Genomic DNA, 27,483 nt, shown 5'->3' with positions numbered 1-27,483 from the left:
CCATTACGCCGTGCACTTGCTGGTATTGCTGCCTGGATCGTGCTTTGCCCAGATCTTTGCATGCCCTGCGCCTTCTTTTTTATTCTTGTCTCAGCTAAATGCCGCTTCCTCCGAGAAGCCCTAGTGAGGGTTGCTGCCCTTGCCCCTGCCTCAGTTACCTGCTCCCCATTACACCGTTTTATGTTTTGGAGAGCAGTGTCATTGCCTGACATTCTTTCAGGTATTTGCGTCTGTATTTACCACTCTTCTCCCCAGGCTGGCGTGTAAGCTCCTCGAGGCCAGGGACTCTGTCCTGCTCATCACTGTACCCTTGGACTGTGCTACCGTGTGCTGGGTACTCAGGAAATCTTTGTCATATGAATGATTGCGTCTGATTTTCTCAACAGCTCTGGATGGGTGGTGTTTTCATGTCGCTTACAGAAGGGGAAACCGAGGCTCTGAGAGCTGTAGTGGTTTACCTGGCTTCTCACAGCCAGCAAATCTTGTGCTGGAATTTAAACTCGAGTCTCTTGGCCTCCCTCGCCCTCTGCAACAGGCCACCCGCTTCATTGGGACCTAATCCTTGCCCTCAAGGAGCTCTCCGCCCTGCCAGGAAGAGTGAGACAAACACATTAGTCATTCTCATGGAAGACAAACGGGCGAGGCGCCCTGATAGAGGCGGCAAACACACACCGGGAGCTTAAGCGCGGGAGCAGTTCCATCAGTTGAGGACTTGAGCAAAGGCTTCTTGGAGAGGTGGTCTTTAGACAAGACCTTGTAACATGGTGTTGCCGGGAGAGGATGTTGAGGATAAGGGGCACGTTCTACTTAATGGGAACGGCACCAGCAAAAACAGAGGTGGGAAAATAAAGGGAAATAAAGGGAACAATGAGTAGTCTGGCTCGGCCAGAAAGTGGGAGCAGAGTCGCAAGCAGGATACCTAAAAAGGGAGGTCGGACCCGGATCCCTTGGCGGGATTGCTGGGCTGCAGAGAGTGGGTTCATTCTGTGTGGCATGGGGAGTCCATTCTTGAATGGAGAGAGGTATTCAGGTGATGGGTATGGAAGGGTGGGGCAGGGTGTGGAGAGATTCCTCAGTGAAGAAGCGGCCATGGTCATTGTCAAGGTGGATTTCAGGGTTGTTAAGCTGATGTCTTTTAGGTAACAGTAAAACCATATTAATCACATCTTTGCCACAGACAGCAGGGTTCTTGCCATGAGTTCAAACCCTAAACAGATATTAGCTCATTCCTTTCTTCATTCCCCAAAAGGGCATTTGAACACCCATTTTATAGAGGGGGATCCCAAAGCAAAGCTTCCCAAGGGTGAGGGGTATGGTTACGTTCAGAAATGTTTGCCCAGCTCTGTGCTGGGCCTGAGGGGTAGTCAGCAGGAGGGCACGTGCTCCTCTGGTCAGGTTCATCGCTCACGGATCCTGTAGGCAAGTCTGCGGATACTTACCAGTTGGGGGAAGATGGTCCAGCACAAGCACGAAGGCAGGTGTCCTGAGGCTGAAGTGGTTGGGACGCCCTTCCTGGGGGAGGTGGGCTGGGCTGGCAGGAGGAGCTCTAGGGGCAGAGCGGAGAGGGAAGGGCATTCTAGACCGTGGGAAAGGCATGAGCCACACCTGGGTGATGAGTGAGCTCGAGGACTGGCAGGTGGGTGGCTGCGGTGAGGTGTGCAGCCGGCGGCCAGGCCCTGGTGTTTGGCTGGGTCAGATGCTGAGCCCACGGTGCTGCTTGGAGACGTTTGCTGCCACTTCCTGGATCCATTCAGTTCTTCAGCTGTGACCTCAGGAAGCCCACTTACTCCTCTGAGAAAGCATGCCTTACAGGGCAGAATTCCTTATTATTTCAAGTCTGAGTGATTGTTTGAGGAGGAGAAAAGGCATTGTAAAAATCCAGTCAGTAACTGCAGCTCTTTCGTGCCCGGGCGCTGCCTTTGTTCAGTAAGTACAGTCTCCCCAGCTGTCAGCTGCAGCCCCCCTTGCCTTCTGCCCTGCTCAGAAGCTGGCTCCGGGCTCGCTGAGTCATCTGGCATCTCGTCACCCCTGGAGAAGCCCACATGCACACGTGGGCTTCTGCTATGGCAAGAGTACTGTCAGGTCTCCTCTGCCCAGCAAGTTAGACCGGGGAAATATATTCTGGGACATGCACTGGCTCCTCCTGTGGGCCAGGCATTGTGCCGGGCACTGGGGGTGTTGGGGAGGATGAGAGGTGAAAGGACACTGTCCCTGCCTGCAAGGAACAAGTGTTTGCCTCCCTTTAACCATGTGCATGTGATGTTCACGGTTTGGGCCATGTCAGAGGGCCAGGTGTACTCCCAGTCACAGGTGGAGTAACGTGATTGACTCTCAAGTCAGGCTGCCCTGGTTTGAAGCCTGGCTCAGCCACTCATTAGCTGTGTGACCCTGGGCAAGTTACTTGATCTCTCTGATCAAGTTAAGTCTGATCTGAGTTAAATCTCCATTTTCTTATGTCTAAAAGGTCCTTACTTTCTAGAGTTGTGAGCATGAAAATTGGGTAATGCCCATAAATGTTTAGAATGGTGGCCAGCGTATGCTCAGTGCTATGAGTATTAACTATGATTATTATTACTTAACATTTTTCTTTAAATAAATTTAGCATAGATACAATTTAAAAAGAACTTTATATCATTACTGTAAATGGAAAATCAACATAGTTTTTCATTAATAGTTGATAACTATAAAAACAAAGATGAAAACAGAACACGGTTATGAAATCTTAGGTTAGGCTTGAATCTGCTTCCCCATTAAAGAGGGGGTAAAGCAAGGACTAGAGGACTGAGAATTTGAAATGGGACTTTCTCACCGTGTGGCTGATTGTTATTTGTACAGTGAGCACCATCTAAGACCCTCTCGAAGTGTGGTCCAAGGACCAGCAGCATCAGCATCCCTGGGGGGCTTGTTAGAAATGCAGATGCTTAGGCCCCATCCCAGATCTGCTGAATCAGAACCTGCATCCTGGGACTTCCTCGGTGGTCCAGTGGTTAAGACTCCACGCTCCCAACGCAGGGAGCCCGGGTTTGATCCCTGGTCCAGGAACTAGATCCCGCATGCATGCTGCAACTGAGTCCACATGCTGCAACTAAGAAGTCCGTGTGCCACAACTAAAGATCCCGCATGCCACAACAAAGATCCCCCCTGCCACAACTAAGACCTGGTGCAGCCAAAATAAATAAATAAAATTTTAAAAAAACAACAAAAAAACCTGCATCCTAACAAAATCTCCATGTAATTCACGGGCACATTGCAATTTGAGAAATCTGGTCTTTTGTTGCCAGATTTGTGAGTTCCACACCTGGAGAGAGATGGGCTCAGTTCAGTCTCTGTGTTTCATGCATGAGGAGGTTAAGGTCCAAGAGTGACCTGCCCAAGGTCACTTGATGAGTTAAGAGCAGCAGCAGATCAGAATCCAGGTCTCCAGACTGGCTCTGCAGGGCAACATCCTTGAGAGAATGGGAAGCCAAGCCAAGCTCCTTCCCATCTTCACTTACTATGTGACCTTGAGCACGTTCTTAACCTCTCCGGGCCTTAGTTTCCTTATCTGCAAAAGGGGACTGACACGACTGCTCTTCCTCAGAGGTTGTTGTCAGGATTAAATGAGATGATGCTCAGTCAGCGTTGGCTGTGGTTATCGCTGTAGAAGACCTCAGAGCCTGCCTGGGCCTCTCCAAGACCTGGCTCAGCTTGTGGCCTCTGCTCAGACCGGCTGTGACCGCCTCAGAGCTGATGGTGGCCACGCTTTCGGCATCAGTGTGGCCACCGTTTCTGTTCCCTTTTGTTCTACGTGTTAGTGATGAGTCATTGATTGAATGAAGTAATTTAATATCTCAAATCAGTGACTGTGCGTCACTTGGTTGTATTCTGTATGGGATTAAATTTTGTTTTTAATTAAATACAGGATTTTATTTTTTTTAAGTGATTGGCTGGCTTGCCGGGAAGAAGCAGGGATTGTTTTGCCAAGTCCCACATCCCACAATAACACACACATATGGTTGTCTCCTTGTTGTGATGTTGTTGGAATACGTGACTGCCAGGGGTCTTCTTCGTCCTTCAAGGAGCAACGGAGCTAAAGCACATCCTTGTAATGAATTCTCGCATCAAAACAATGTGTTTTCATCCTCATAACAGCATCTCTTAGTTACTGAGTACACACTGTCTGCCATGCTGTGCTTGGCCCCTTGTGGACCTTTTATTTCATGCTCAGAACAACCCTGTTAGTTAGATCATCTTGTCCTCATTTTTTTTTAAGTTGAGGAATAATTCACATACCATAAAATTCACCATTTTAAAGTGTAACATTCTGTGGCTTTTTGTATATTTACAAGATTGTGTAACCATCACCATGATCAATTTTAGAACATTTTCATCACCCCAAAAAGGAACGCTGTACCACTAAGCAATTACTCCAGATTTCTCAAATCTCCCCTAGCCCCTGGCAACCACCATTCTCCTTTTGTCTCTATGGATTTGCTTATTCTAGACACTGTATATAAAGGGAATCATCCAGTATGTGGCCTCTTGTGGTTGGCTTCTTTCACTTAGCATAATGTTTTTGAGGTTCGTCCATGTTGTATCAGTACTTCATTCCTTCTTACGGCCGAGTGATATTCCAGTGTATGGAGCTACCACATTTTGCTTATCCATTCCTCAGCTGATACACATTTGAGCTATTTCTACTTTTGGCTGTTGCAAATGATGCTGCTATGAACATGCATGTAGAGGATTTTACGTGAATTCTTTTTTTTTTTTTTTTTTTTTCCCGTATGCGGGCCTCTCACTGTTGTGGCCTCTCCCGTTGCGGAGCACAGGCTCCGGACGCGCAGGCTCAGCGGCCATGGCTCACGGGCCCAGCCGCTCCGCGGCATGTGGGATCTTCCCGGACCGGGGCACGAACCCATGTCCCCTGCATCGGCAGGAGGACTCTCAACCACTGCGCCACCAGGGAAGGCCCTTGCGTGAATTCTTGTTCTCTTTTTATGGAGGGGGAAACTGAGGCTGGAGTTAAGTGACTTCCCTGAGATCCCATAGCAAGAAAGCCCCGGCCCAAGAAAAGCCTCAGTTTGGATCTGGAGGAAGAGAGTGCTCTCAGGCCCACACTGTAGGTGCCTCTTCCTTTTTTAGGTCTCTGGCTGTTCTTGTGTGGTTAGAGCACATCCTGACTGTTGGGTGTGACGGCCACTGGCCGGGGGCCAGAAGCTCCGCTTTGTTTGCGGAGGCAGACACTCTGCAGTTCCATCATTTCCCAGAGAGGCTGGGACTTCTGCAGTAGGTCACGGAGAAAGCACCTCTGAGTTCCAGAGTCTCACGTGTGCAGCATTTGTTGTTGGGCTGTCGGCTGTGCTCTGCAGTAGCCCCTCTGGGCTTGGCCCTGGTGGGATTTTTTACCGCATTCCCCATGTAACCATCAGGATGGATGTCCACTGACCAGCCTCCTTGGCCTGTTCCCCATGGATAGCTGGATGTTAGGGATGTTACTTTCTTTAAACTGAGGATATTTGTAAGAAGTAGTAAGCGCTTGTTGTAAAAATATCATACAATACAGAGATCTATAAGGTAGGTAGTAGAAGAAATAACACCCCCAAAACCATGGCCACATTCAGTGGTCTCGCCATGTTCCCAGAAGATGCCATGCACATTTCCCCTTTCCTGGGCACCTTTCTGCCCTTCTCTAACTCCCCGCCAGGGCCCAGTATAACTGCTGTTGTGGTGGAACTTTCTGGACTACTGCAGTGCTCGGTGAGCTCATCCTGTGACCTTTCCTCCCCAGGTGGCATGAGACAGATGGGGAAAGGCCAGGAAAAGGCTGCTCTAGAAACTGGGAGTTAAACACCAGCAAAATCCCCGAAAATCCCCAAAGCAGCTGTCTCTGGGGAAGGGGATTTTCCAGGAGGCAGGCCAGGGCTCTATTTTTCCTCTTAAACCTTCTAGAGCTAGTTAGCTCTATAAACATTGTGTGAGATAACAGAATCCAGCCTAATTGTGTGCACTGGTGCGTTGACACCAGTCCTTGATGACTTGTTTCACTTGCTGTCTGCACCCCACACATCCCAGCTTTGGAGATCAAACAGCATTTCAGAAAACGGCAGCCCTTTGGCTTCTTACGCCAGGATGCCAGCTCCCAACCCCTAGCCCTTGAATATACATGGAGGTGCTGGGAGTTTGATCTTCTGGAAGGGGTCCTGGCTCTTCCCAGCAGGCCCACGCCTAAGTTTTCATTTTCATGTTCCAGAAGAATCTATTTTCTCTATACCAGGCACCTGAATAAGAGTCTCATCCCACCCAGGGCCTCTGATCTGAGGCCCTTGCACAATCCCACATGTTGTTTTGCTAAACTGAGCTCTCTCAGGGTAGACCGCCTGGGTTCAAATCACAGTTCTTCTAGTAGCCTACTAAGCCTGTGTTTCTACAATGATAAGATGGAAATGAACGTAATACTACCTACTTCATGGGGTTGTTGTGAAGATTAAATTAGATAAAGTGTGTCAAATATTTAAGAAAGTCTCAGGCACATAGGAAGCCCCATACAAGGGTAAACTACTATTATATCACCTTTTTTTACGACTATCTTCTGACGGTAGTAGGAGGAGGGAGCATAGTGTGGTGTAGACTGATGTAGGGTCGTAGAAAGACCATGGGCATCAGAGTTGGGTTACTCTTGGTTCAAATCCCAGCTCTCTACTCGTGGACCTGGGTGACCAACTTTCCTGAGCTGCAGATCCCCCCATTATACTGCGTGTTCCAGCACGTTCTAAGGCACAGACAATTCTAGAACCCTTGGCTGCAGCTTGCAGCCTCTCTTCTTTGACAGGAGCACTGGCCAGAGCTCTTTGCTCAGTAGAATCACGGAGTCACAGAATGTCCAGCCTGGTTGAGACCCCCACAAGTACCATGGTCTAAACCCTCATTTACAGAAGAGGAGTCAAGGCCCCTGGAGAGGTTGTTTCCCTGAGACCCCACAGCTAATAGCAGAGGGACCGGGATGAAAACATGGGTCTCCTGAGCCCAGCCCAGCTGCTTCCACACCGATGGTCACCTGTGCCTCTTTCGGAGCCGGAAACATGAACAAGCAAGAGAGAAGAACGAAGAGACGGTGGCTCTGTCTTGAAATAGCCCAGTCTTGGGGGAATCGGGAGGCACCCAGGGCAAAATGACTTTCCTCGAGTGAGCAAACTTAAAGCCCCTGCACAGGCATGGACCAGCCAGCACTTAGTTAATGTGAGTTGCTGTCATTATTGTCACCATCATCACCATCAGTCAGGGCCAAGAAACCACAGCTGGTGGAGGCCTAGTCTCTCTAAGCCAGTAATTCTCAGACTCAAGTTGGAGGGCTTGTTAAAACACAGATGGCTGGGCCCCGCCCCCAGAGCTTCTGATTTTGTAGGTCTGGGGTGGGGCCTGAGAATGTGCATTTCCAACAGATTCAGGGGAGATGCTGATGCCCCAGACCCCCCTTGCCACTGAGAGTGGTCCTTGGACCTGCCTGGTAGAAATGCAGGATCTCAGGTCCCGCCCGAGACCTGTAGCATCAGAAGCTACAGGTCCCGCCCGAGACCTGTAGCATCATCTTAGCAGGATCCCCAGATAATCTGTTGGCACATTATAGTTGGAGAGGTGATGGCGTAATGCAGAGTTCTGTACCCTGGCTGTATGTTAGGATCACCAGGGGTGCTTGGGAACCCCTGATTCCCAAGCCCCAACTCACACTAATTAAGTCAGAATCTCTGCGAACGAGACTCAGGTATCAAGAGTCTGTAAAGCTCCCTGGGTGACTGGCCCAGTGTGTCGCCAAGTCTGAGAACCACCAGCTAGAATTCAGAGTGGCAGCCAGGATGGGTCTCAGAGATGATCAGCTCCAACCTTGGCATTTGCCAGAGATGCACACCAAGGGCTTAAGAGCCGAAGGGTCCTGCCTGAGGTCCCACAGCCAATTAAGTGACACATCCAGGCTCTGGATAATTCTTTCACCAGCTCTTTCAACTCTAAACCTCCTTAATATAGCTCCATGGTAACTGCAATATACCAGTGTCCACAGGAATTCATTGTAAATCTTGGAAGGACTGTCTGCTCATTGGAACTCAAGATCTCTTGTTTCAGAGCAGCTGACCATCCCAAGTGACAGTTACATATCGTAGGGAGGCTGTGTACATAGTGGTTAGGAGCACAAGCTCAGGGCCAGCTATGCCCTTTACTAACAAGCCCACAGGTCTGTGTCTCAGATTCTTCCTCTAAAAGCAAAGATGGTGATAATAGTTCCCATCTCATGAGGCTGTTGTGAGGATTAAGAGTTAATATGAGGGCTTCCCTGGTGGCGCAGCGGTTGAGAGTCCGCCTGCCGATGCAGGAGATGTGGGTTCGTGCCCCGGTCCGGGAAGATCCCACATGCTGCAGAGCAGCTGGGCCCATGAGCCACGGCCGCTGAGCCTGCGCGTCCGGAGCCTGTGCTCCGCAATGGGAGAGGCCACAACAGTGAGAGGCCCGCGTACCGCAAAAAACACACAAAAAAAGGATGAAATTTTGCCATCTGCAACAACACGGATGGTCTTGGGGGGTATTATGCTTTGTGAAATAAGTCAGAGAAAGACAAATACTTATGATATCGCTTAATCTGAAAAATAAAACAAACTAATGTATATAACAACAACAGAAAAACAGACTCACAGATATAGAAAACAAACTAACGGTTACCAGTGGGGAGAGGGGAGGGAGGAGGGGCAAGATGGGGTAGGGAATTAAGAGGTACAAACTACTATGTATAAAATACACAAGCACAGGGAATGTAGCCAATATGTTATAACTACAAATGGAATATAACCTTTAAAAATTGTGAATCACTATGTTGTACACTTGAAACATAAAATATTGTATATCAGCTATACCTCAATAAATAAAATTAAAAATAAACTTAAAAAATTTAAAAGTTAATATGACAATGCTGAGATCACTGACTTTCACACAGGAAGCACTCTATAAATGTTGATTATTATTTCATTAACTGAGTGACCTTGAATAAATCATATGACCTTGGGCAATCCAATCTTTTAACTTCTCTGTGATTCAGTTTCCTCCTTTGTTAAATGAGGGTAAGTGTAGAACTGACCTTACAGAGTACTTGTGAGGAGCAGAAGAGATTGTGGATCTGAGGCCCTGAGCAGTTTTGGACCCACAGCTGGTGTCAGTGAATGGTGGCTGTGGTCATATGTCACAGACAGAAAAACTTACAGTAGTAAGTTCTGTCTGGGGCAGGGTCTGAGCTGGGCTGTTCCAGACTCTCTGAAGGGAGCATCTAAAACCATGGGGATTGAGGTTTCTGAGATGTTTTGCCTGAAGTAAAGCTTGTCATGTCCTTCATCCTCATATATGTAAAGCATTGTCACTTGGGAGCAGATACCTATGTGTGATCCAAGAGGGCAGAAGGACCACTAGGTAGTGGCAGGGTAGCAGTTATCATATGGTTCATGAAAGAACTCTCTAACAGTTCGAACCATTCTGTGGAGGGGAGGGGAGCTCCCCATCATCAGAGGTGTTCAAGAAGAGCTCTGTGCCCTCCAGTGGAGACATTGAGAGAATTTCAGGTCTGAGATTGGAGGCTGCATTACTCAGTATTTCCCAAGTTTGCTTATGGGTAAGAATCACCTGGGAATACTTGTTAAAAAACACAAATTCCAGGGCTTCGCTGGTGGCGCAGTGGTTGAGAGTCCGCCTGCCGATGCGGGGGACGCGGGTTCGTGCCCCGGTCCGGGAGGATCCCACATGCCGCGGAGCGGCTGGGCCCGTGAGCCATGGCCACTGAGACTGCGCGTCCAGAGCCTGTGCTCCGCAACGGGAGAGGCCACAACAGTGAGAGGCCCGCGTACCGCAAAAAACAAAAAAACCCCCCAAAAAACCCCCACAGATTTCCTGGTGCCATTCCAGACCCACTGAGGCAGAATCTCAGGAGTAGGGGCCTAGGACCCACCTCTCCAGATGCTTCTTACTGGGAAATTTGGAAAACATGGGCCAAATGGCCTTCAGCCTCCTTCTAATCCTGAAAAAAAGAGTCCACGAAAAAAGACGTTTGTGAAAAGAGATATTTTGTGAAAACAAGACATTCTGGGTGGGACTGGTGGCAGATTTCCTCCTGCAGCCTGGGGAGTCTTGCATCTTGGTCAGGCCACAGAGCCCACACACCCTCCAGCCTGAGTCCCCGACACTTTCTCCTCGGGTCCTGTGGCTTGGTTACCAGGGGCTCCATGATCCTCTGCGCTCCCTGCACAGGCCCCTGTCACCAGGCCCACCTCTCAGCGGGAACTGAGCAGGGGTCAGAGTTCTGTTTCTAAGGAACAACACAAGCTTGACTCAGCCCTCCTGACTTCCCACAGAACGTTCTGTTTACTGCTTGGATTTTGCGTTTTCTGCCCTTGTTTTTCCCACCAGTTACTTTTCATTAGGCATTCGTTAGAATTTACAAGATAACCTTTAAGGACCCATGCACTTTGAATTAAAGAGCTTCTTTATTAACACGAAGTACTATTCTAATTAGAGGTTTGGGGACATGCAGTTTGGCCTTCTTGTGACAATAATTATGATTATGAGGATAATTATGCCTTGTGTTTATTACAGTGCCTTCCCCCCAAGGGTCTCTGTTCTCTACTATAGCTCAAGTGTCGGTGCCGGGGGCACTGAGGAAAGGCACACTTGAATCCAGCTGCCATCCAGATGTTGACAGAGGACCCTGTGTTAGTAACCCCAGCCCCTGATGGGGTCTGTGGGTGTGCATGCACCACCAAGTAGCATGAAATGATTCCTTCCTCTCTGGTGAGGCTCCAGAAAATTGCAGGAGGAGCCGAGGCTCAAAGGTGGAGCCTCAGAGGAAATGAAGGTTCTCTGGGCTTTTGCACATGCCATGGCCCATGCCTGGGTTGCCGTCCCTCTCTCCTCTCTGATTCTAGTAACCTCTTATCCATCAGTGTGCAGCCTGAACCTAGGCAACCAATTGTCCTGAGTTGTCTGGGGCTAAGGAGGGGTCCCCCAGGATGCAGGGCTTTTGGTACTAAAATTGGGATTGTCCCAGGCAACCCAAAACAAGTTGGTCACCCTACTGGAATCTTTGCATTCCGATTCTTTGCACTCCGTCATCTCCCCCAAATGACCTTGGACGATTGGCCTATCAACGCAGGCCTCATTTTCCACCTGTGAGGGTAACTCATGATTAATACATAAACAGCGCCTGCTACTGTGCCTGGCACATGGTCAGTACTCGTGATGCTAGCTATGCCTGTTTTTTTTAGTTGAATGAGAACTTTGAGATCACCCAGCCTCCATCTGGTTCAGGAATCCTCTCAGTGGTGACCCTGCCTGATCACCCCATGACGCTGCACTTACTTCCTCACGTGGAACCTTTTCCTTATGACTGCTGAACTAGCCCCCGTCCTGTCAGCTCTGAGGACCCATAGAGAATGGGACTCTCGGTGACATCCCATGGCTCCTGGAGGATGACTTGCCTGTCTCCAGCCTGGGTCTTCTCTTCCCTCGGTAGGGTCCCTCTCTCCCTTAGTGGGACCTGGCCCCCAGCTACATCCTGGCTGTGTCTTCTGGAAGTTGTGCTGTCTGCCCTCGTGAGCATTGGACTTGGCTCAACCCCGGGGGCTTTTCTCTACTACACACAGGCATAGTGGGTATAGAAGGTGCCGATCCTTTGAATTAGACCTGGAGGAGAAGTTCCTGAGGACAAAAGGCTCATGAAGAAGGCTGCGGGGGCTCTGTCCCCAGATCGCAGGTGCTGAACTGGAAAGGCCTACAGGAGTTTGTAGCCAAGGCCCTGGTGTCCCATTGAGCTGCTCAGCAGAGACTCCACTTTCTCTGGCCTAGAGACAACTGGGCACATTCTTGACACAGTGGGGCAGGATAGCAAAATGGTTAGTACCCCTGGCTGCCTGATCAGCCTAACCTGTATCCAAATCTTACTCCCCTACATTTAGCTGAATGACCTTGGACAAGTCACTTACTTGCAGTTTTCTCATGTGTACAGAGAGGATACTTCTGACAGCTTAGCTCACATGAAATAGTGAGTGGTGCTATTTATGGTTATTATTATCCCCACCCCACCCAGGGAATGGACATGAAGTGTTTTGCTCCATCTGTACAGATGGGAAGGTGACTGGGCAAGGTCTGGGTACCTGGATCTCCATATTCTTTTTTTTTTTTAATTTATTAATCAATTAATTTATTGTCTACGTTGGGTCTTCATTTCTGTGTGCCGGCTTTCTCTAGTTGCGGTGCGCGGGGGCTACTCTTTGTTATGGTGTGCGGGCTTCTCATTGCGGTGGCTTCTCTTTGCTGTGGAACACAGGCTCTAGGCACGCAGGCTGCAGTAGTTGTGGCGCAGGGGCTTAGTTGTTCCGCGGCATGTGGGATCTTCCAGGACAAGGGCTGGAACCCGTGACCCCTGCACTGGTAGGCGGATTCTTAACCACTGCACCACCAGGGAAGCCCCCTGGATCTCCATATCCTTGACCCAGGGACCATGGAGAGCTGTGCCGGAGATCACAGGCCTGTCCTCCCAGTTGGGATGGGAGTTCACAGGCAGTGTTAGTGGCTGGTGACGTGGCCTGGATGGGGATGTTTGCATCATATCCCAGCAGGGCACTTTGTAGGAATCCTTGGGGGCCTTTGCCATCAGAGGCAGCCAGACTGTTCTGAGCAGGAGCTCCATGGTGCACACTCCTACCCGAACACCAATCAAAGGATGAAGGGAACAGACGGAGTTCCCAAGAACAAAAAAATCATAGGGAAGCCACAGGGCACAATGCGGAACGGTGCCTGGCACACAGTAGGACCTCAGTAGTTATTTGTGGAAGATAAATGAAAGCAACAGGTGTGGATGCATTTTGGGCCCTCAGCCCCCAACCCCCCCAGATGCCGGGCCACATGCTTCTGTGACTGTGTCAGTGGGCAAGTGAGGCTGCAGAGGCCATGTGTTGCTTGCGCTGGGGACTGGGAGAGTGGGGTGGTGTACAGTTGGGATGGCGTGTGGGCAGCCCAGGTGGGAGGAACAAGGCTGTGGGCCGGGCGTTTCTGAGCTGACCTCCTCTGGAAGACAGCTGCTTTGAGGATCGTTGGAAATAACCTGAGTGGCGTTATGTCTCTTCGGCCTTCTTCGTGAGCACTTTCTTTCCCCACTTTGGGGAGCAGAGTTCATTATATGATTCTTTAGTAGTGCCTCAGTGCTGAAAGTGCCAACTCGTAACTTCGACTTCAGTCCAGTACAGAGAGCTACTGTCTTTCTTTCATGGCTCTGCCTTCTCTGTGTCTCAGATTGATGAGGAGCTGGCTGGCTTCAGTTTATCCTTGAATATGTCAGGTTATTTTTTCCAATAAAAGCTATTTTTATGATACGTTTATTTTCTATTTTAAAAGTAAAGCATCACCATATATACTTAAAATATTTTTATGCAGATAATAGTGGTACTTATTTTGTACAAAATAAACAAACAGCAGGACTATAAATAGTAATAAATTGCTCAAATCCTTTGTAATAACCATTTAACGTTCTGGTTATTTTCCTTTTGGTCTTCTTTCCCAGGCATGTATACTTTTGTACATAGTTGGAATTACTGTGTGCGTATAATTTTTATATTCTGCTTAAAAAAAAAAAACACCTAAATGCTATAACTTGAACTATTAAACAAGAAAAAGGGCTTCCCTGGTGGCGCAGTGGTTGAGAGTCCGCCTGCTGATGCAAGGGACACGAGTTCGTGCCCCGGTCCGGGAGGATCCCACATGCTGCGGAGCGGCTGGGCCCGTGAGCCATGGCCGCTGAGCCTGCACGTCCGGAGCCTGTGCTCTGCAACGGGAGAGGCCACAACAGTGAGAGGCCCGTGTACCACAAAAAAAAAAAAAAAAAGAAAAACAGTGAACAGACATAGGTTGATAATATTATTTAGGGACCTCTACCAACACCTAGGGGGGTGATGGAGTGGGTGGAATGCCAGAACTCCAAATAGAAAAATAGCAAGAGACCTGAACAAGATTTTCCACCAGGGAAATAAAAATGGTTAATTAACCATAAAAGATAATCAGTCTCATGAAAGCAAGGGATACCATTTCCCCTGATCATATTAGCAAGGATTTTTTTAATGATCCTCTTACTTGTTGGCTAGAATATATGTAAATTGGTATAAATATCCTGGAAAGCAGTTTGGCAACACATATCAGTGGCTGTATATTTATTTACTAATTATATTTTCTCCCTGGTGAATATCTATCATCTGGTGGCCTTTCTTAAATTGAGTTACATTGAGCATTTAAAATAATCAAGATAACAACTTATGTATCCTATTTATAGATCCTTTTTCACAATCTGTTGCTTGCCTTATTTTCTTCTAAGCATCCAGGTGTTTCATATTTTTTTATAGTTAGGTTTGTTGATCTGTTCCTTTGTGATTCTTCAAGGCTCCTAGGTTGAGAAAGTCTTCCTCACTTAAGTGGTTGTATAAGTCTGTTTACTTCTGATTTTTTGATTTCATTTCAAAAAATATTTAAAGTGTAATTTTATCTAGAGGTTTTTTTTTTTTGATTCTTAGGTTAATTGAGAGTCTCTTTCTCTTATTTTCCCCAAATTGTTCATTGGTTATTCTGACATCAGTTATTAATCCTTCCCTTCCCTAATTTATTTGTGAGGCCTCCATTTTAGTGTTTATTAAACTATGACATATTATTTATGGTCTGTATTTTCTGGACAATGGATCTGTATTTTCTTCTATGATCCATTTTTCCTATTACCCTCTGTTTTAATTACTGCAGCCTTATAAGATTGGTTCTCACTCCACCTTCTTCTCTTTTAGAGAGTCTTGCTTGCTTATTCCCTAGTTGAAATTTAAAACCATTTCATCAAGTTTAAAAAAAAACTTTTTGGGCTTTGAGTAGGAATTGCATTAAACAATCTGTAAATTAACTTCTTTAAAAAATCACTATTATTTCAATATTTTAACTTGTTGTCAACGAATGCTATATATCTCCATGTACAAACCCATTTTTATTTATTTATTTATTTTTTACTTATTTTTTTGGCTGCATTGTGTCTTCGTTGCTGCGCGCAGGCTTTCTCTAGTTGTGGTGAGTGGGAGCTACTCTTTGTTGCAGTGCAGAGGCTCTAGGTGCACGGGCTTCAGTAGTTGCAGCATGTGGGCTCAGTAGTTGCAACGTGCAGGCTCAGTAGTTTTGGCTTGCAGGCTCTAGAGCGCAGGCTGAGTAGTTGTGGCGCACGGGCTTAGTTGCTCCGTGGCATGTGGGATCTTCCCAGACCAGGGATCAAATCTATGTCCCATGCATTGGCAGGCAGAGTCTCAACCACTGAGCCACCAGGGAAGTCCTCCCATTTGTAAAAATATCTTTGTGAACCTTTCTACTTTTTTTTAAATCTTTTTTTAAAATAGATCTTTATTGGAGTATAATTGCTTCACAATACCGTGTTAGTTTTCGTTGCACAACAAAGTGAATCAGCCATATGCATACACATGTCCCCATATTCCCTCCCTCTTGAGCCTCCCTCCCATCCTTCCTATCTCACCTCTCTAGGTCATTGCAAAGCACCCAGCCGATCTCCCTGTGCTATGCTGCTGCTTCCCACCAGCCAACTATTCTACATTCGGTAGTGTATGTATGTCGATGCTACTCTCACTTCGCCTCAGCTTCGCCCTCCCACCCCATGTCATCAAGTCCATTCTCTATGTCTACCTCTTTATTCCTGCCCTGCAACTAGGTTCATCAGTACCGTTTTTTTTTAGATTCCATATATATGCGTTAGCATACGGTATTTGTTTTTCTCTTTCTGACTTACTTCACTCTGTATGACAGACTGTAGGTCCATCCACCTCACTACCTATTAGAGAAATGCAAATCAAAACTACAATGAGGTATCACCTCACACCGGTCAGAATGGCCATTATCAAAAAAGCTAGAAACAATAATTGCTGGAGAGGGTGTGGAGAAAAGGGAACCTTCCTACACTGTTGGTGGGAATGTAAATTGATACAGCCACTATGGAAAACAGTATTGAGGTTCCTTAAAAACTAAAAAATAGAACTACTTTTCATAATATTGGTCAGATATATTTTCTATTATGATTCTCTCTATATTTTATATTATACTGCTGTTTGGAATAGGATCCTAAAAACTATATTTATTGCTAGCATATAGGCAATTCAATATTACTGAATTTTGCACTTTTAATTAGCCACTTTGCTGAGATCTTTTTAATTTGTGTACTTTGTCAGATGCCTGCTTTGTTGAGGTTATGCAGTCATCTCACATGCACTTAATAATCATTTTGTCTGTTTCTAATGTTTATGCTTTCTATTTCTTTGGCCAGAACTTCTAAGACCATATTCAGGGATACAGATGATGGAAGGCATCCTTATTTTGCTCTTTGTTTTAAAGGGAAAGCTTCTGGCATTTTCCTTGATGTTGTTCCTAGCAGGTCTGAGATCTGTTGCTTTTAGCCAAAGGGGCTGTTGTGATTCACAACCACAACAAGACTCCTTTCTAGACCTTTGTGCTTCTGGCACCAAGCACTAGGGGGCTCATTGTTTGGAAGTGTTTGCTCTTTCAAGAATCCTCAGCTTGCCCCAAACTTCGAGCCTACAGAGCTGGTCTAGTTCCAGCCCTTGATCTCTTTTTACTGAAAGTCTGACCTCTGGGCATTCGTTCTTCCCGGCAGGACCTTGCACTCTCTTCTGTAAACCCCACTTGCTGCTATAAGAGCAGGTACCTGACATTGGACTGGTACACAGGGCTGGGGTCACCTAACATAGCCCTGGACCAGAGCAAGCAGTAAAGACACTTCTTTTCTTTTTTTTTTTTTTGGCCACGCCACACGGCTTGTGGGATCTTAGTTCCCCGACCAGGGGTCGAACTCAGGCCCCCTGCAGTGGAAGCTTGGTGTCCTAACCATTGGACCAACAGGGAATTCCCTAAAGACAATTCTTAACAGGATGTCCTACCCCTGTGGTTCCTCAGTCTTTTGGACTTTTGCCCTTACCCCTACCTGTCCCCTTTCTTTCCTTAAACCAGCTTAATGAGGTCACCAGTAACCCTGCCCTGCCCTCCAAGCCTGGTGGACCTCTGCTGACGCTGTGCTCTGGGGGCCTTCCCAGTCCAGTGGGAAAGCAGACACAAAAGGAGGTTAATACAATACAGGATGAAGAGGTCTCATTTACACCATATGAGACTCAGAGGCTGGAGCTTAGGGCCGTCAGGGAAGGCTTCGTGGAGGAGATGACATTTGAGCTGGTATTAGAGCCAGAGTAGAAATTCTGTGAGGCAGATAAGGGAGAAGGGCTTAAATTTTGATTATTTCTATAGACTTTGCATTATTGTTGCTGTTCAGAATAAGATCTTTAAAAACTGTATTTTATTGTTGGCATATAGGAATATTATTGAATTTTGTATATTAATACTGGAACAATCTTCAAAGGCTTAGAGGTGCCTGGGGAAGCCCGGCCTCTTTGGGGAAAAGATAAGAGTTTGTTGAGAGATGGGGCAGTGCTGTCTGAGTTGATGAGTGCTCCTGAATGGGGTTGGGGGGGCAATCACCAGTAATGGGGGTGATCCAGGAAGATTTCCAGAAGAGGTGGGATGGGAACTGGCCTTGAAGCATGGAGACAATTTGGGTAAGGTGAGAAGGGGAGAGCAAAGTGGAAGGTGAGTAGGGAAACAGCACTTGTATTTAGCATTCCCACTACTTATCTGCCAGGCACTTGGTTAGTACATTGAGTACTTATTATTATATTTACTTTTCCTGACAGCCTTGCTAGGTAGACAACGATACCCTCATTTTACAGATGAGAAAACTGAGGCTCAGGAAACTTAAGTGACTTAGATGAGCTGGACAGCCTGATTTCTGAGCCTCCATGCTTTCAGTGTCTCTCTGCTGCCATATATATATGAAACAGGTTTATTGAGATATAATTCACATACCATACAGTTTAGGGTGTACAGTTCAGTGATTTGAGTATATTCACAGAGCTGTGCAACTATTACCACATCCAATTTTAGAACATTTGCATTACTCCAACAAAGAAGCCCCTCACCCCTTAGTTGCCAGCCCTCAATACCCCCAGCCCTAGGTAACCACTAATCTACTTCCTGTCTCTGTACATTTGCCTGTTCTGGACATTTCATATAAATGGCCTCATACAATATATTGTCCTTGGTGACTGGCTTCTTTCATTTACCATAATGCTTTCAAGGCCTGTCTATGTTGTAGTATATATTGATGCTTCATTTCTTTTTATTGCCAAGCAATATTCCTTTTTGTGGATATACACATTTTGCTTATCCATTCGTCTGTGGGTGGATACGTGGGTTGTTTCCACTTTTTGGCTATTATGAATAATGCTGCTGTGAACATTCATGTGTACTATTTTGTGTGGACACACGGTTTCATTTTTCCCAGGTATATACCCAGGAGTGGAATTGCTGGGTCATATAGTAACTAGGTTTAACCATTCGAGGAACTGCCAGACTGTTCTTCACAGAGGCTTCCCTGCTACCTCTTAGACAGACCTGTCTTCAGAGTGACAGGAGGGGGAAGAAGGTCATACCACAAAGTCTGTGTGAATTGCCTGTTTTCAAAGAAGCAGACTATTATAAAGTACTCTTAAGACCCTGGCTTCGCCGTTGAGTCTGATGACCCTGGAGGGACTTGTGGGTCCTTCAGGGCCTCAAGCACACGGCTGTGAGTGCTGGTCATCAGAGCTCTGTCTTCTGCATTCCAGCTAGCAGGCTGTGCTGTTAGAGAAGGTGCTATAATAAGCTGTTAGGTTCAGTGTGTGAGACCTGGACAAGTGTGATGAATGGTGATGAAGGCTCTTGGAGGAGGGACTGCAGGGTCTTGAGCCTGGCACAGGGGAGCCAGGTAGGAGACAAAGGAGGCCGGGAGGAGATACAGGGTCGGGTCTGTGGGGTTTGGGGCAAGTCCATGGGCAGCTGTGGCTGCTAACTCTGGTCTTTGTCCTTTGGCTGCAGACCTGGCCGAGTGCAAGCTGGTTTCCTTCCCCATCGGCATCTACAAGGTCCTGCGAAATGTCACCGACCAGATCCACCTCATCACGCTGGCCAACAACGAGCTCAAGTCCCTCACCAGCAAGTTCATGACCACGTTCTGTCAGCTCCAAGGTAGGCCCTGGTCAGCTGAGGCCAGGAGGGCATGCTGACCCTCATCCTTCAGGCTCCGACCCTGTCTAGGGAATGTCACCAGGGCTAGTCCCCAGTCAGCTAGTCTCAGCAAATCCTTCCCAAGGGGAGGCTCTAAGGGTGGACCTATGTCCTCTGGAAATCTCTAAGTGCCACTCCTGCCTCTAGCTGGCTGTGAATCAGATTGACTCATGGTCAGGTGTGTGGGTCCCGGAGTGATTCTCTTGTTTTGAACAGACCAGTAGAGTATTTGGGGTCCTGCAGCTCAGGAGTAGTTATTTTTCGGTAGACTTGAAGGAGCCCCCTTCTGACCGCCATGCCCCAACCCCCCTGCAGTCTAGCACTGTTCTCGCATGTTGCTTTCTCAGTTCAGGAGTGACAGACGCCAGGGCTGTTGTTTTCTGTGCTGTGCACACGTACAGCAAGCAGACACGGGTGCTCGGCAGGGAGGTGGGCAGGAGGCTGGCAGGTGGGCGTTGTAGATTCATCTGAAATGGCTCCTCCAGGTGGACAAGCAGGCGGCAGTGCCCGCTCTCCACTCTCCAGGTAGCCCCTCCATCCTTCTGCAAGAATCCACTGCCACGCAGGGACCCGTGGGATGGAGTTGCAGCCTGGGCGCTTGGTGTGTGTTCATGAAATAGTGGGGTGGGAGAATTGGGGAGGGCACAGGGGGCACAGGAGATGTGATTCCTGCCTTCAGGAATTCTCTATCTGATAGGGGCATGAAAGGAGTCTAAGAGCCTGTTTAGAGAAACCAATACGTAAAATGCTGATGGTACCTGAGGGACTTGAGAGGAGCATTTTTTTGTTTTTGTTTTTGCGGTACGCGGGCCTCTCACTGTTGTGGCCTCTCCCGTCGCGGAGCACAGGCTCCGGACGCGCAGGCTCAGCGGCCATGGCTCACGGGCCCAGCCGCTCCGCGGCATGGGGGATCTTCCCGGACCGGAGCACGAGCCCGTATCCCCTACATCGGCAGGCGGACTCTCAACCACTGCGCCACCAGGGAAGCCTGAGAGGAGCATATTTCATGCAGCTTCCTACAGGAGGTGTGAGCCCTGGGCGGAGTCAAGAGGGGAGGGGAGAGGTGTGAATTGGCAAACCCAGTGCAGGGACAGGAAGCAGCTTGGACAGTGGCTCAGGAGGGAGCTACAGGCAGGACCTAGACTGGGCGCAAACACAAGGGCAAGCAGGAGGGATTGGGCTGTGTTGTCGTTTCTGACCGAAGCCCACAAAGCTCATTGCGTTTGTGCCTAAAAAGCTAAAGTGCTTATGTTGGGGGTGGAGGGGATCCAAGGGCAACACGTGTTTCCCCAGGGGCACCTGTGGGTGCTTTTGACCAGGCCCACTTTTCCCGTCCTTCTTTTTCTGGTGGCTGCTTCTTTACACGGGTGAGATGGGTCCTCCCAGCTGCCGGGGCCCTTGGACCAGCAGCTCTCGGCCTGGCTGAAATTAGAATTAACTGAGGAGTTTTTCTACAAACATCATTGCCTTGGCTCTACTCCAAGACCAATTGAATCAGAATGTCTGGATGTGGGCCTGGGCCTAGGCATCTGTTAACATCAATATCAGTTGTTCTAAAGTGCCGGCAGCCAAGATTGAGACCATAGTTCAGGGGTTATAAACACCAACGCTTAAGAGACTAGCATGTAGGTAATGAGTGACTCAGATTGGGCATGGGACAAGAGGGAGTGGTGGGGACTGTGGCCACCTGGTACAGGCCCTACTCAGCTTCTGCCAGATGTGCCACGGGATTGTTCTGATAGTTTTATTCAGTTGAAGCTGGAAAGGTGGATATTTATATGAATTTTATCCATTTTTACTTAATTTGTATTTTAATCTGGAAGCCAATAGAACACATTTTGCAAGCTAGACTTAGCCTGTGTGCCACCAGTTGGGAGAATCTCCCATAAAATATTAGAGCTGTCACTGCCATCTCACCTCACGGGTGGAGAAGGAAGGTCAGGGTGAGAAGGCATTCGTCCGGGCTGTCAGAGCCATACACCGAGGTCACCCACCCTGCAGCCAGGGCTGCCTTTCCAGGCCACCTGCGTGAGCTCAAGGGCCTGGAGAGGACTTGACATGGCAGTGCCTTATGGGATAAGCAAGTAGGCCCTCTCCAGGGACACAGCAGCGAGTGTGGAGAAACACACTTAGGGCCCCTGGATTCGTGACGCATCATGATACCCTTCCATCAGAAGTCTGTTGAAGAATGCCGTTTGAACCGCCTCCTGTGCTCTGGTGGCTCCTGGCTCCCCGCACGCCACCTCCGATTACAAAGGCAAGGCTGTCATGTGCCCAGTAATTGGATTTCACAGAGGCAGCCGTGGATGAGGGTTGGTGATCAGGCAGGGAGGGGCTGGAGCTGAGAGACCCACCTGGCTCTGGACCCCAGCCTTTGTTTCTCTTTCAAGTAAAAAAACCCTCTCCTTTTATGTGTGAAGAGGAGACTTGAATAGGCTGTGCTGGGCTCCGCACTGCCTGCTAGCGTCGTCTCCTGGATTTTTATTTATTTATTTATTTATTTTTACATCTTTATTGGAGTATAATTGCTTTACATTGGTGTGCTAGTTTCTGCTTTATAACAAAGTGAATCAGTTATACATATACATATGTGCCCATATCTCTTTCCTCTTGTGTCTCCTTCCCTCCCACCCTCCCTATCCCACCCCTCTAGGTGGTCACAAATCACTGAGCTGATCTCCCTGTGCTATGTGGCTGCTTCCCACTAGCTATCTACCATATGTTTGGTAGTGTATATATTCTTGACAGAGTGGGTATATGCTGCCTTGGTGCTGGGGAGAGAGCCACCTGCTTGCTCCCTGACTGCCAAGTTGTTTCCTGTGGGTACCCTGGGGACTTTCTGCTGCTGGGGTCACAGCCGCCTCAGAGTTGGGTGGTCTTTAAATGATTACATCCCATTGCTCTCCTTCAACCGTCTTATGGCGGGAAAAATGGAATCTGTCCAGAGGGCACATCGGTTCTGCGGAGAGGGGATCCTGAGGTCTGGCTGTGGCTCCTCTGGTCCCTCTCCTCCTGTGTTCCCATCTCCCCACTTCCTCCAGATGCAAGTCATTCAGCTCTTCTTATTGAGTGTGTCCTGGGCCTGCCAGGCCGGAGGTGTGTAAGACACACCTGCAGAAATAGACAAAGACCACCCAAATGAGAACCAGCAGAGGCTGTTCATTCAGAGTTCGCTCTAGCCAGGGAGTCAGCCACTGTCACTTGCATTTGGCGGAGACTCAAAGGCAGGCAGAGGAATGGGAAAGCTTCATAGTGGATGAAAGGGAGAAGTCTTCAGGTGGGCCTGATGGCAGGCTATTGGCCTGGGGAAGCTGGAGGCGGGCGGGCCAGCCAGCAGCAGGGCGTCCTATGGGATTGGTTAGGATGCACATCTGGCTGTCTCTGGTTGGTCCTGAGTGGGATGTTGGGACAAAAATTTAGGGAAACTGTCAGTTAGTAATCAAGTCCCAGCCATTTGGGGCCAACTGTTACAGGGGGTATTCTTTGGCTTCCTGGATTGTCGATGGAGATAGTAGTCTGACTTGCTACAAGCCTGACTTACAGAAGACTAGCTTCCTGGGCTGGCTGCTTTACTAATGGTTTGGTTTCTTGGGCAGGATGCTTCAGGTTATGAGTCCCCGTTCTGTTTTTATACTTGGTCTGGCCATTGCCTGTGTGTATATTCAGCCTGTCACAGCCTGCCTTTCAACTCAATTCATTAGTTCCCCCTGAGCATCTGTTTAGGGCCGGTGTGAGCATGAACAGGAAATAACATGAAAGCCCAAATTCGCTGGGCACTTAGCCCCCGCCAGCTCCACACTGAGGGTTTTACACACGTCATCTCATCTAATCCTCATAGCACCGATGTTTGGGAAGGATAAGGAAACCAAGACCTAGACCTGGTCCTTGAGGAGCCCACAGTCTCTCAGGGAGACAGGTGTAGGAGCAGACAACCACTTTATAATGTGAGGGCGCATTTACTCAAAGTCTGGTGACTCTGTGAGGTCAGTCCTCTTATTATCCTTGTTTTACATGAGGAAACTGCGGCACAGAGAGCTTAAGTAACTTGCCTGAGGTCACACAGTGAGAGAGAATAGGGTCAGGACTGTGGGTCCAGATCCAGAGCTCCTTTATAAACTACTAATGGGGGTAAAGTGTATGTACAGTTTTGCAACTTGCCCCTTTTACTTAGCAATATATTTTAGGAACTGGTTCACGTTGGTAGAGTAAGAGCCACCTACCCTTTTCATGGGGGCAGAATGGCTAGCGCTTCATTTTAGTCTGTCCCAGACTCCTCGGTTAGAAGAGTTTTCTCACCCCTTCCCTCTGTCCACCCAAGGAGTGGATGGGGCTTTCGGAAACTTCACTTCTTTCCTCTCTGTTCCCCATGGGCAGCAGCTGTCTCTGTGTGAAGAGTCTGCAGTGCTGAGTATGGGCCACTTGAAGGACAATTATTGTTCCACCTGACCCACTGACTCTGCCCTGCAGGCGGGCCCCTGCAGGTAGGAAAGTAATTGCTCATGGATGCAGTGTGGCAGCCAAGGTGCTGATTGACCCTCAGTGGGCAGGTATTTTTGGAGTTGGCACATTCCTTTACCACCAGGCTGCGTAATTACTGCAGGCCAGCCTCATCTGTCCCTTAATGTAATCAGCTGGCCTTGTCTCCGCTGGGGTCAGCCTGAGGCCTCTGAGTCAGCCCTGACAATTGTCCAAGATAAGGATGATGAGGAAGTAATAAGGGGAACTTGGGGAAGGAGAGATCCATTTAGCAGAGTCCAGAAACCACAGCTCAGAAGGGATAGAAAATAAGGGCATGTCATGCCTGGCTGCTTTCAGGCTGGGGACAGTCTTGGGAGTGGGATGGAGTAAGGTCTTCTCCCAGAGACCCTGTCCATCCTGGGAGCCTAGGTTGTTTGACTCTGAACCTTGGTGTAAGAGAGCAGGAAGAAACATCTGGAGCTCCTCTAATACAGCCACACACACACACCCCTCTGCCCTGCGACAAGAGGGCAGTGAGACCCTGGGCATAATTGTGAAAGTCTGATTGACTTTCCTGCAAGCCATGTGTCCCAGCTGCATCTACCTTCTCTTATTTTATCTTTTGATTTCTGCCTTTAATGATAGCTTTCAGGGTTTTTTTCCACAAAAAGCTCCATAAACCAGTAACTAGGTCTCATGGATGTTGTACGCCTCTAACAGAAACAGTGCTTTTACTGTTCAAAGATTATCCTTTTCACGTTCAAGCATAGGGCTGAGCGTCTAGTAGGTGCTTAATAACTATGTGTATTGTGCAGCACGTCCTGCTTTTCACAACACTCTCGACTCATTCTCACAGCCCTGCTGTAAATGGGCAGGGAGGACTTTCTCATGGAGGCTGTCCGGGGAGAGGATGGTCCCAAGGACACATGATGAGTCAGATCAGAACTAGGTCCTCCTGGGTTTTCCCCCATCATTCATTCACCACTAAATAAGCAGGGATTTGCTGAGTATCTACTCTGAGGACAGGTGCTGCAGGGATTGGAGGTGCAAAACCGGAAAAAGCAGGTGGCCGGAATGGCCCACTTCTCTTGGGGAGGTTGGCTGGGGTTCACATCCTGGTTTGGGGGTTGGGAGAGGAAGGTCAGATTAACTGGGGGAGAGGTTGGGGTTTGTGTGACCTTAGGCAAGTTATTTCATCTCTCTGTAAATTGGAGGTAATGGGTTATAGTAAAATTAAAATGATGATTGCGTGTAAACTCCAGAGAACAAGTACCTGGAGCACAGTACTGCTTATTAGATGTTAGCCATTATTATTCGGTTTTGGTCTAAGCCCCAGACCCAGTGCGGCTGGGTATCCGGCACAAGAGCTCTTTCCTGGAAACCCTTCCCCACCCAATCCCAGCACTTCAATACTTTCTTAATGCAGCAGGAGCCTGACTAACTAGAGTGGGTTGACACTGCCTTTCCAGAGCAGATCTGGGCTCCCTTTGAAGCTCAGTAATGGAAAGCTCTCCCTTCCTTCCCAATCTCAGCACAGCCCCTCTGATTACCCTAATGCAGTCAAGGAGCTGAACACCAAGGGTGCAAGCCCTGCCTGCCCAGCCGTGACTCCCTCTGCACCTTTTGCTTTTCAGAAGTGCTTCTGAGCCGGGGGAGAGGCCGCCTTTCAGGCAGATTCAGCTTCTCCTCCTTGCAGCTGAGCGTCTCCTTAGAGCCTGCTGCTGAAGAATGGCTGGACTTTAGAGAGCAGCCTTCCCTGGGAAACGAGATGCTGGGCAGGGCCATGATTTTGTATCCACAAGTCTCAATCTTGAGAGTAATGATCTCCAGAGAAGGATACACAAAGCAATGACTTGGAAAGCTGCCTCAGCTTTACTGAGTGAAAAAAGCAGTTCTCAAAAGAGTATATAGTCTATGATTCCATTTGTTTTTTAAAAACAATATCCATCCATCCATCCATCCATAAGCATGTACATAGAAAAATATAGAAGAATGAATACCAAACAACAATGGTTCTGGCGGGGGGGAAACACGCAGGACTTTCATTTTCCTTTGTTCCATATTTTTGTGATGTCTCTGTTTTTACAGTGAGCTTGCATTGCTTTTATAAGTAGAAAATGCATTTAAAGTGAAACAAACTGCATCAGTCAGGATAGGCCAGTTTTACATTAGGAACAAATAATTTCAAATCTCAGTGGCTTCAAAAAACAAAATCTTGTATTTACAGTTGGGATAGCGTTGGGTTTCTGTTACGGTTATTGGCACTGCGCACGTGCCTGAGGGCTAGGCGACCTGCTGCCTTCAGTGGTGATGGAGGACTGGACCTGAATTTTCTCAAGAAGATAACTCGGCACAAACAAGGCCCAGGAGGGCTATGCACAGAGTGGGGAAAATATTAAATCAGTGAAAACAAAAATCTCCCTTGGTGATAGCAAATTTCAGCAAGAGCATCTAATTTTAAGCAGCGCATCTTTCTGAAGCTTCTCCAAGACAAACTAGCTAGCTGAGCAGCCTTGTGTGTGTCAGGGTGTGGAGAATCAGTAAGTGGCATGGATAAAATTACGGACCCGGGAGCCACACTGGCCTGAGGTCAGAACCTGGCTCTGCCACTTCTAACGTCCTGATCTGTAAAACGGGATCCATTCTACGCACCTTCAGTGGGTCATCGTAAGGATTAAGTTGAGGTAAAACATGGTGAACACTGAGAAGAGGGTACTAGTGTGTGGTGAGCGCTCAGGACGGTTCGCTCTCTCTGTCATTCTGTAGCAGCCCCCCCCCACCCCGTGTACTCGTGTCCAGACCCTGCCTGCTCCTCCCAGGAACACTGACCTGAGGAATCCAGGCAGAGCTTGTCAGGAGGATCCGTTGTACTTTTGGGATGGACCACCTAGTGAGCAAATAGTCTATAATTTGATAGGAGTGAAAGTTGCCCTTTTCCAGAATGGGGTCCAACCAGATGGAATCAAGCTGGAAAGTCATGAGGGGCAAAAGAGCTCCAGAAGAAGAGTCTGCTGTTCAGAGTGGTTCTTGAGCAAATACTTCTGGAACAGGAATGCCTTGTTTGGCTTGGACTTTTAATTAACCTCACTGGGCGAGGGAGCAGTCTTGGCTTTCTGACACCTGGGGTGTCAGAAGGTAGTGAGTTGACGCTGGTTTGTAAAGCTTGGAAGAGTAAGTCTCCCATGGGTCCGTCAGGCTCTGAGCCTGGGCAGAAAGGGTCCCTGCCCTCCTGCTTCTCCCTCAGCCCTGAGAGGAGCGGATGTGATCATACAAAAGCCTCGGGATAATGTTCATTGTAGCCGCACACAAGGGCAGGAGATTTGCAGAACCTTTGAGTCATGAATGCATCAAGACAGAGACGTATGGGAAAGCTATTGAACATCAGGGAAAGAAACCTGGGAGGCCACACTGAACTGTCATTAAAAAGACAACCCTCAGAATGGGAGAAAATATTTGCAAATGAAGCAACTGACAAACGATTAATCTCCAAAATTTACAAGCAGCTCATGCAGCTCAATAACAGAAAAACAAACAACCCATCCAAAAATGGGCAGAAGACCTAAATAGACATTTCTCCAAAGAAGATATACAGACTGCCAACAAATACATGAAAGGATGCTCAACATCATTAATCATTAGAGAAATGCAAATCAAAACTACAATGAGATATCACCTCACACCGGTCAGAATGGCCATCATCAAAAAATCTAGAAACAATAAGTGCTGGAGAGGGTGTGGAGAAAAGGGAACACTCTTGCACTCTTGGTGGGAATGTAAATTGATAGAGCCACTATGGAGAACAGTATGGAGGTTCCTTAAAAAACTACA

At 48.0% G+C, this 27,483-nt stretch overlaps 1 protein-coding gene across 2 annotated transcripts in view; it reads left to right on the top strand.

The window, feature by feature from the left end:
* Positions 1 to 27,483, top strand: part of LRRC20 (leucine rich repeat containing 20) — a 66,530-nt gene that overhangs the window by 16,815 nt on the left and 22,232 nt on the right. For both annotated transcript variants that reach the window (XM_082674256.1, XM_082674255.1), the window contains exon 3: positions 19,009 to 19,158. In XM_082674256.1, coding sequence (XP_082530382.1) covers positions 19,009 to 19,158 — 150 coding nt within the window. The remainder of the gene's footprint in view (positions 1 to 19,008; positions 19,159 to 27,483) is intronic.

This window comes from Grampus griseus, assembly GCF_964374135.1.
Source record: "Grampus griseus genome assembly, chromosome: 16".
NCBI lineage: Eukaryota > Metazoa > Chordata > Mammalia > Artiodactyla > Delphinidae > Grampus > Grampus griseus.
Note: the sequence above shows the minus strand (reverse complement) of the source record. Positions and strands in the feature narration are given on the sequence as shown.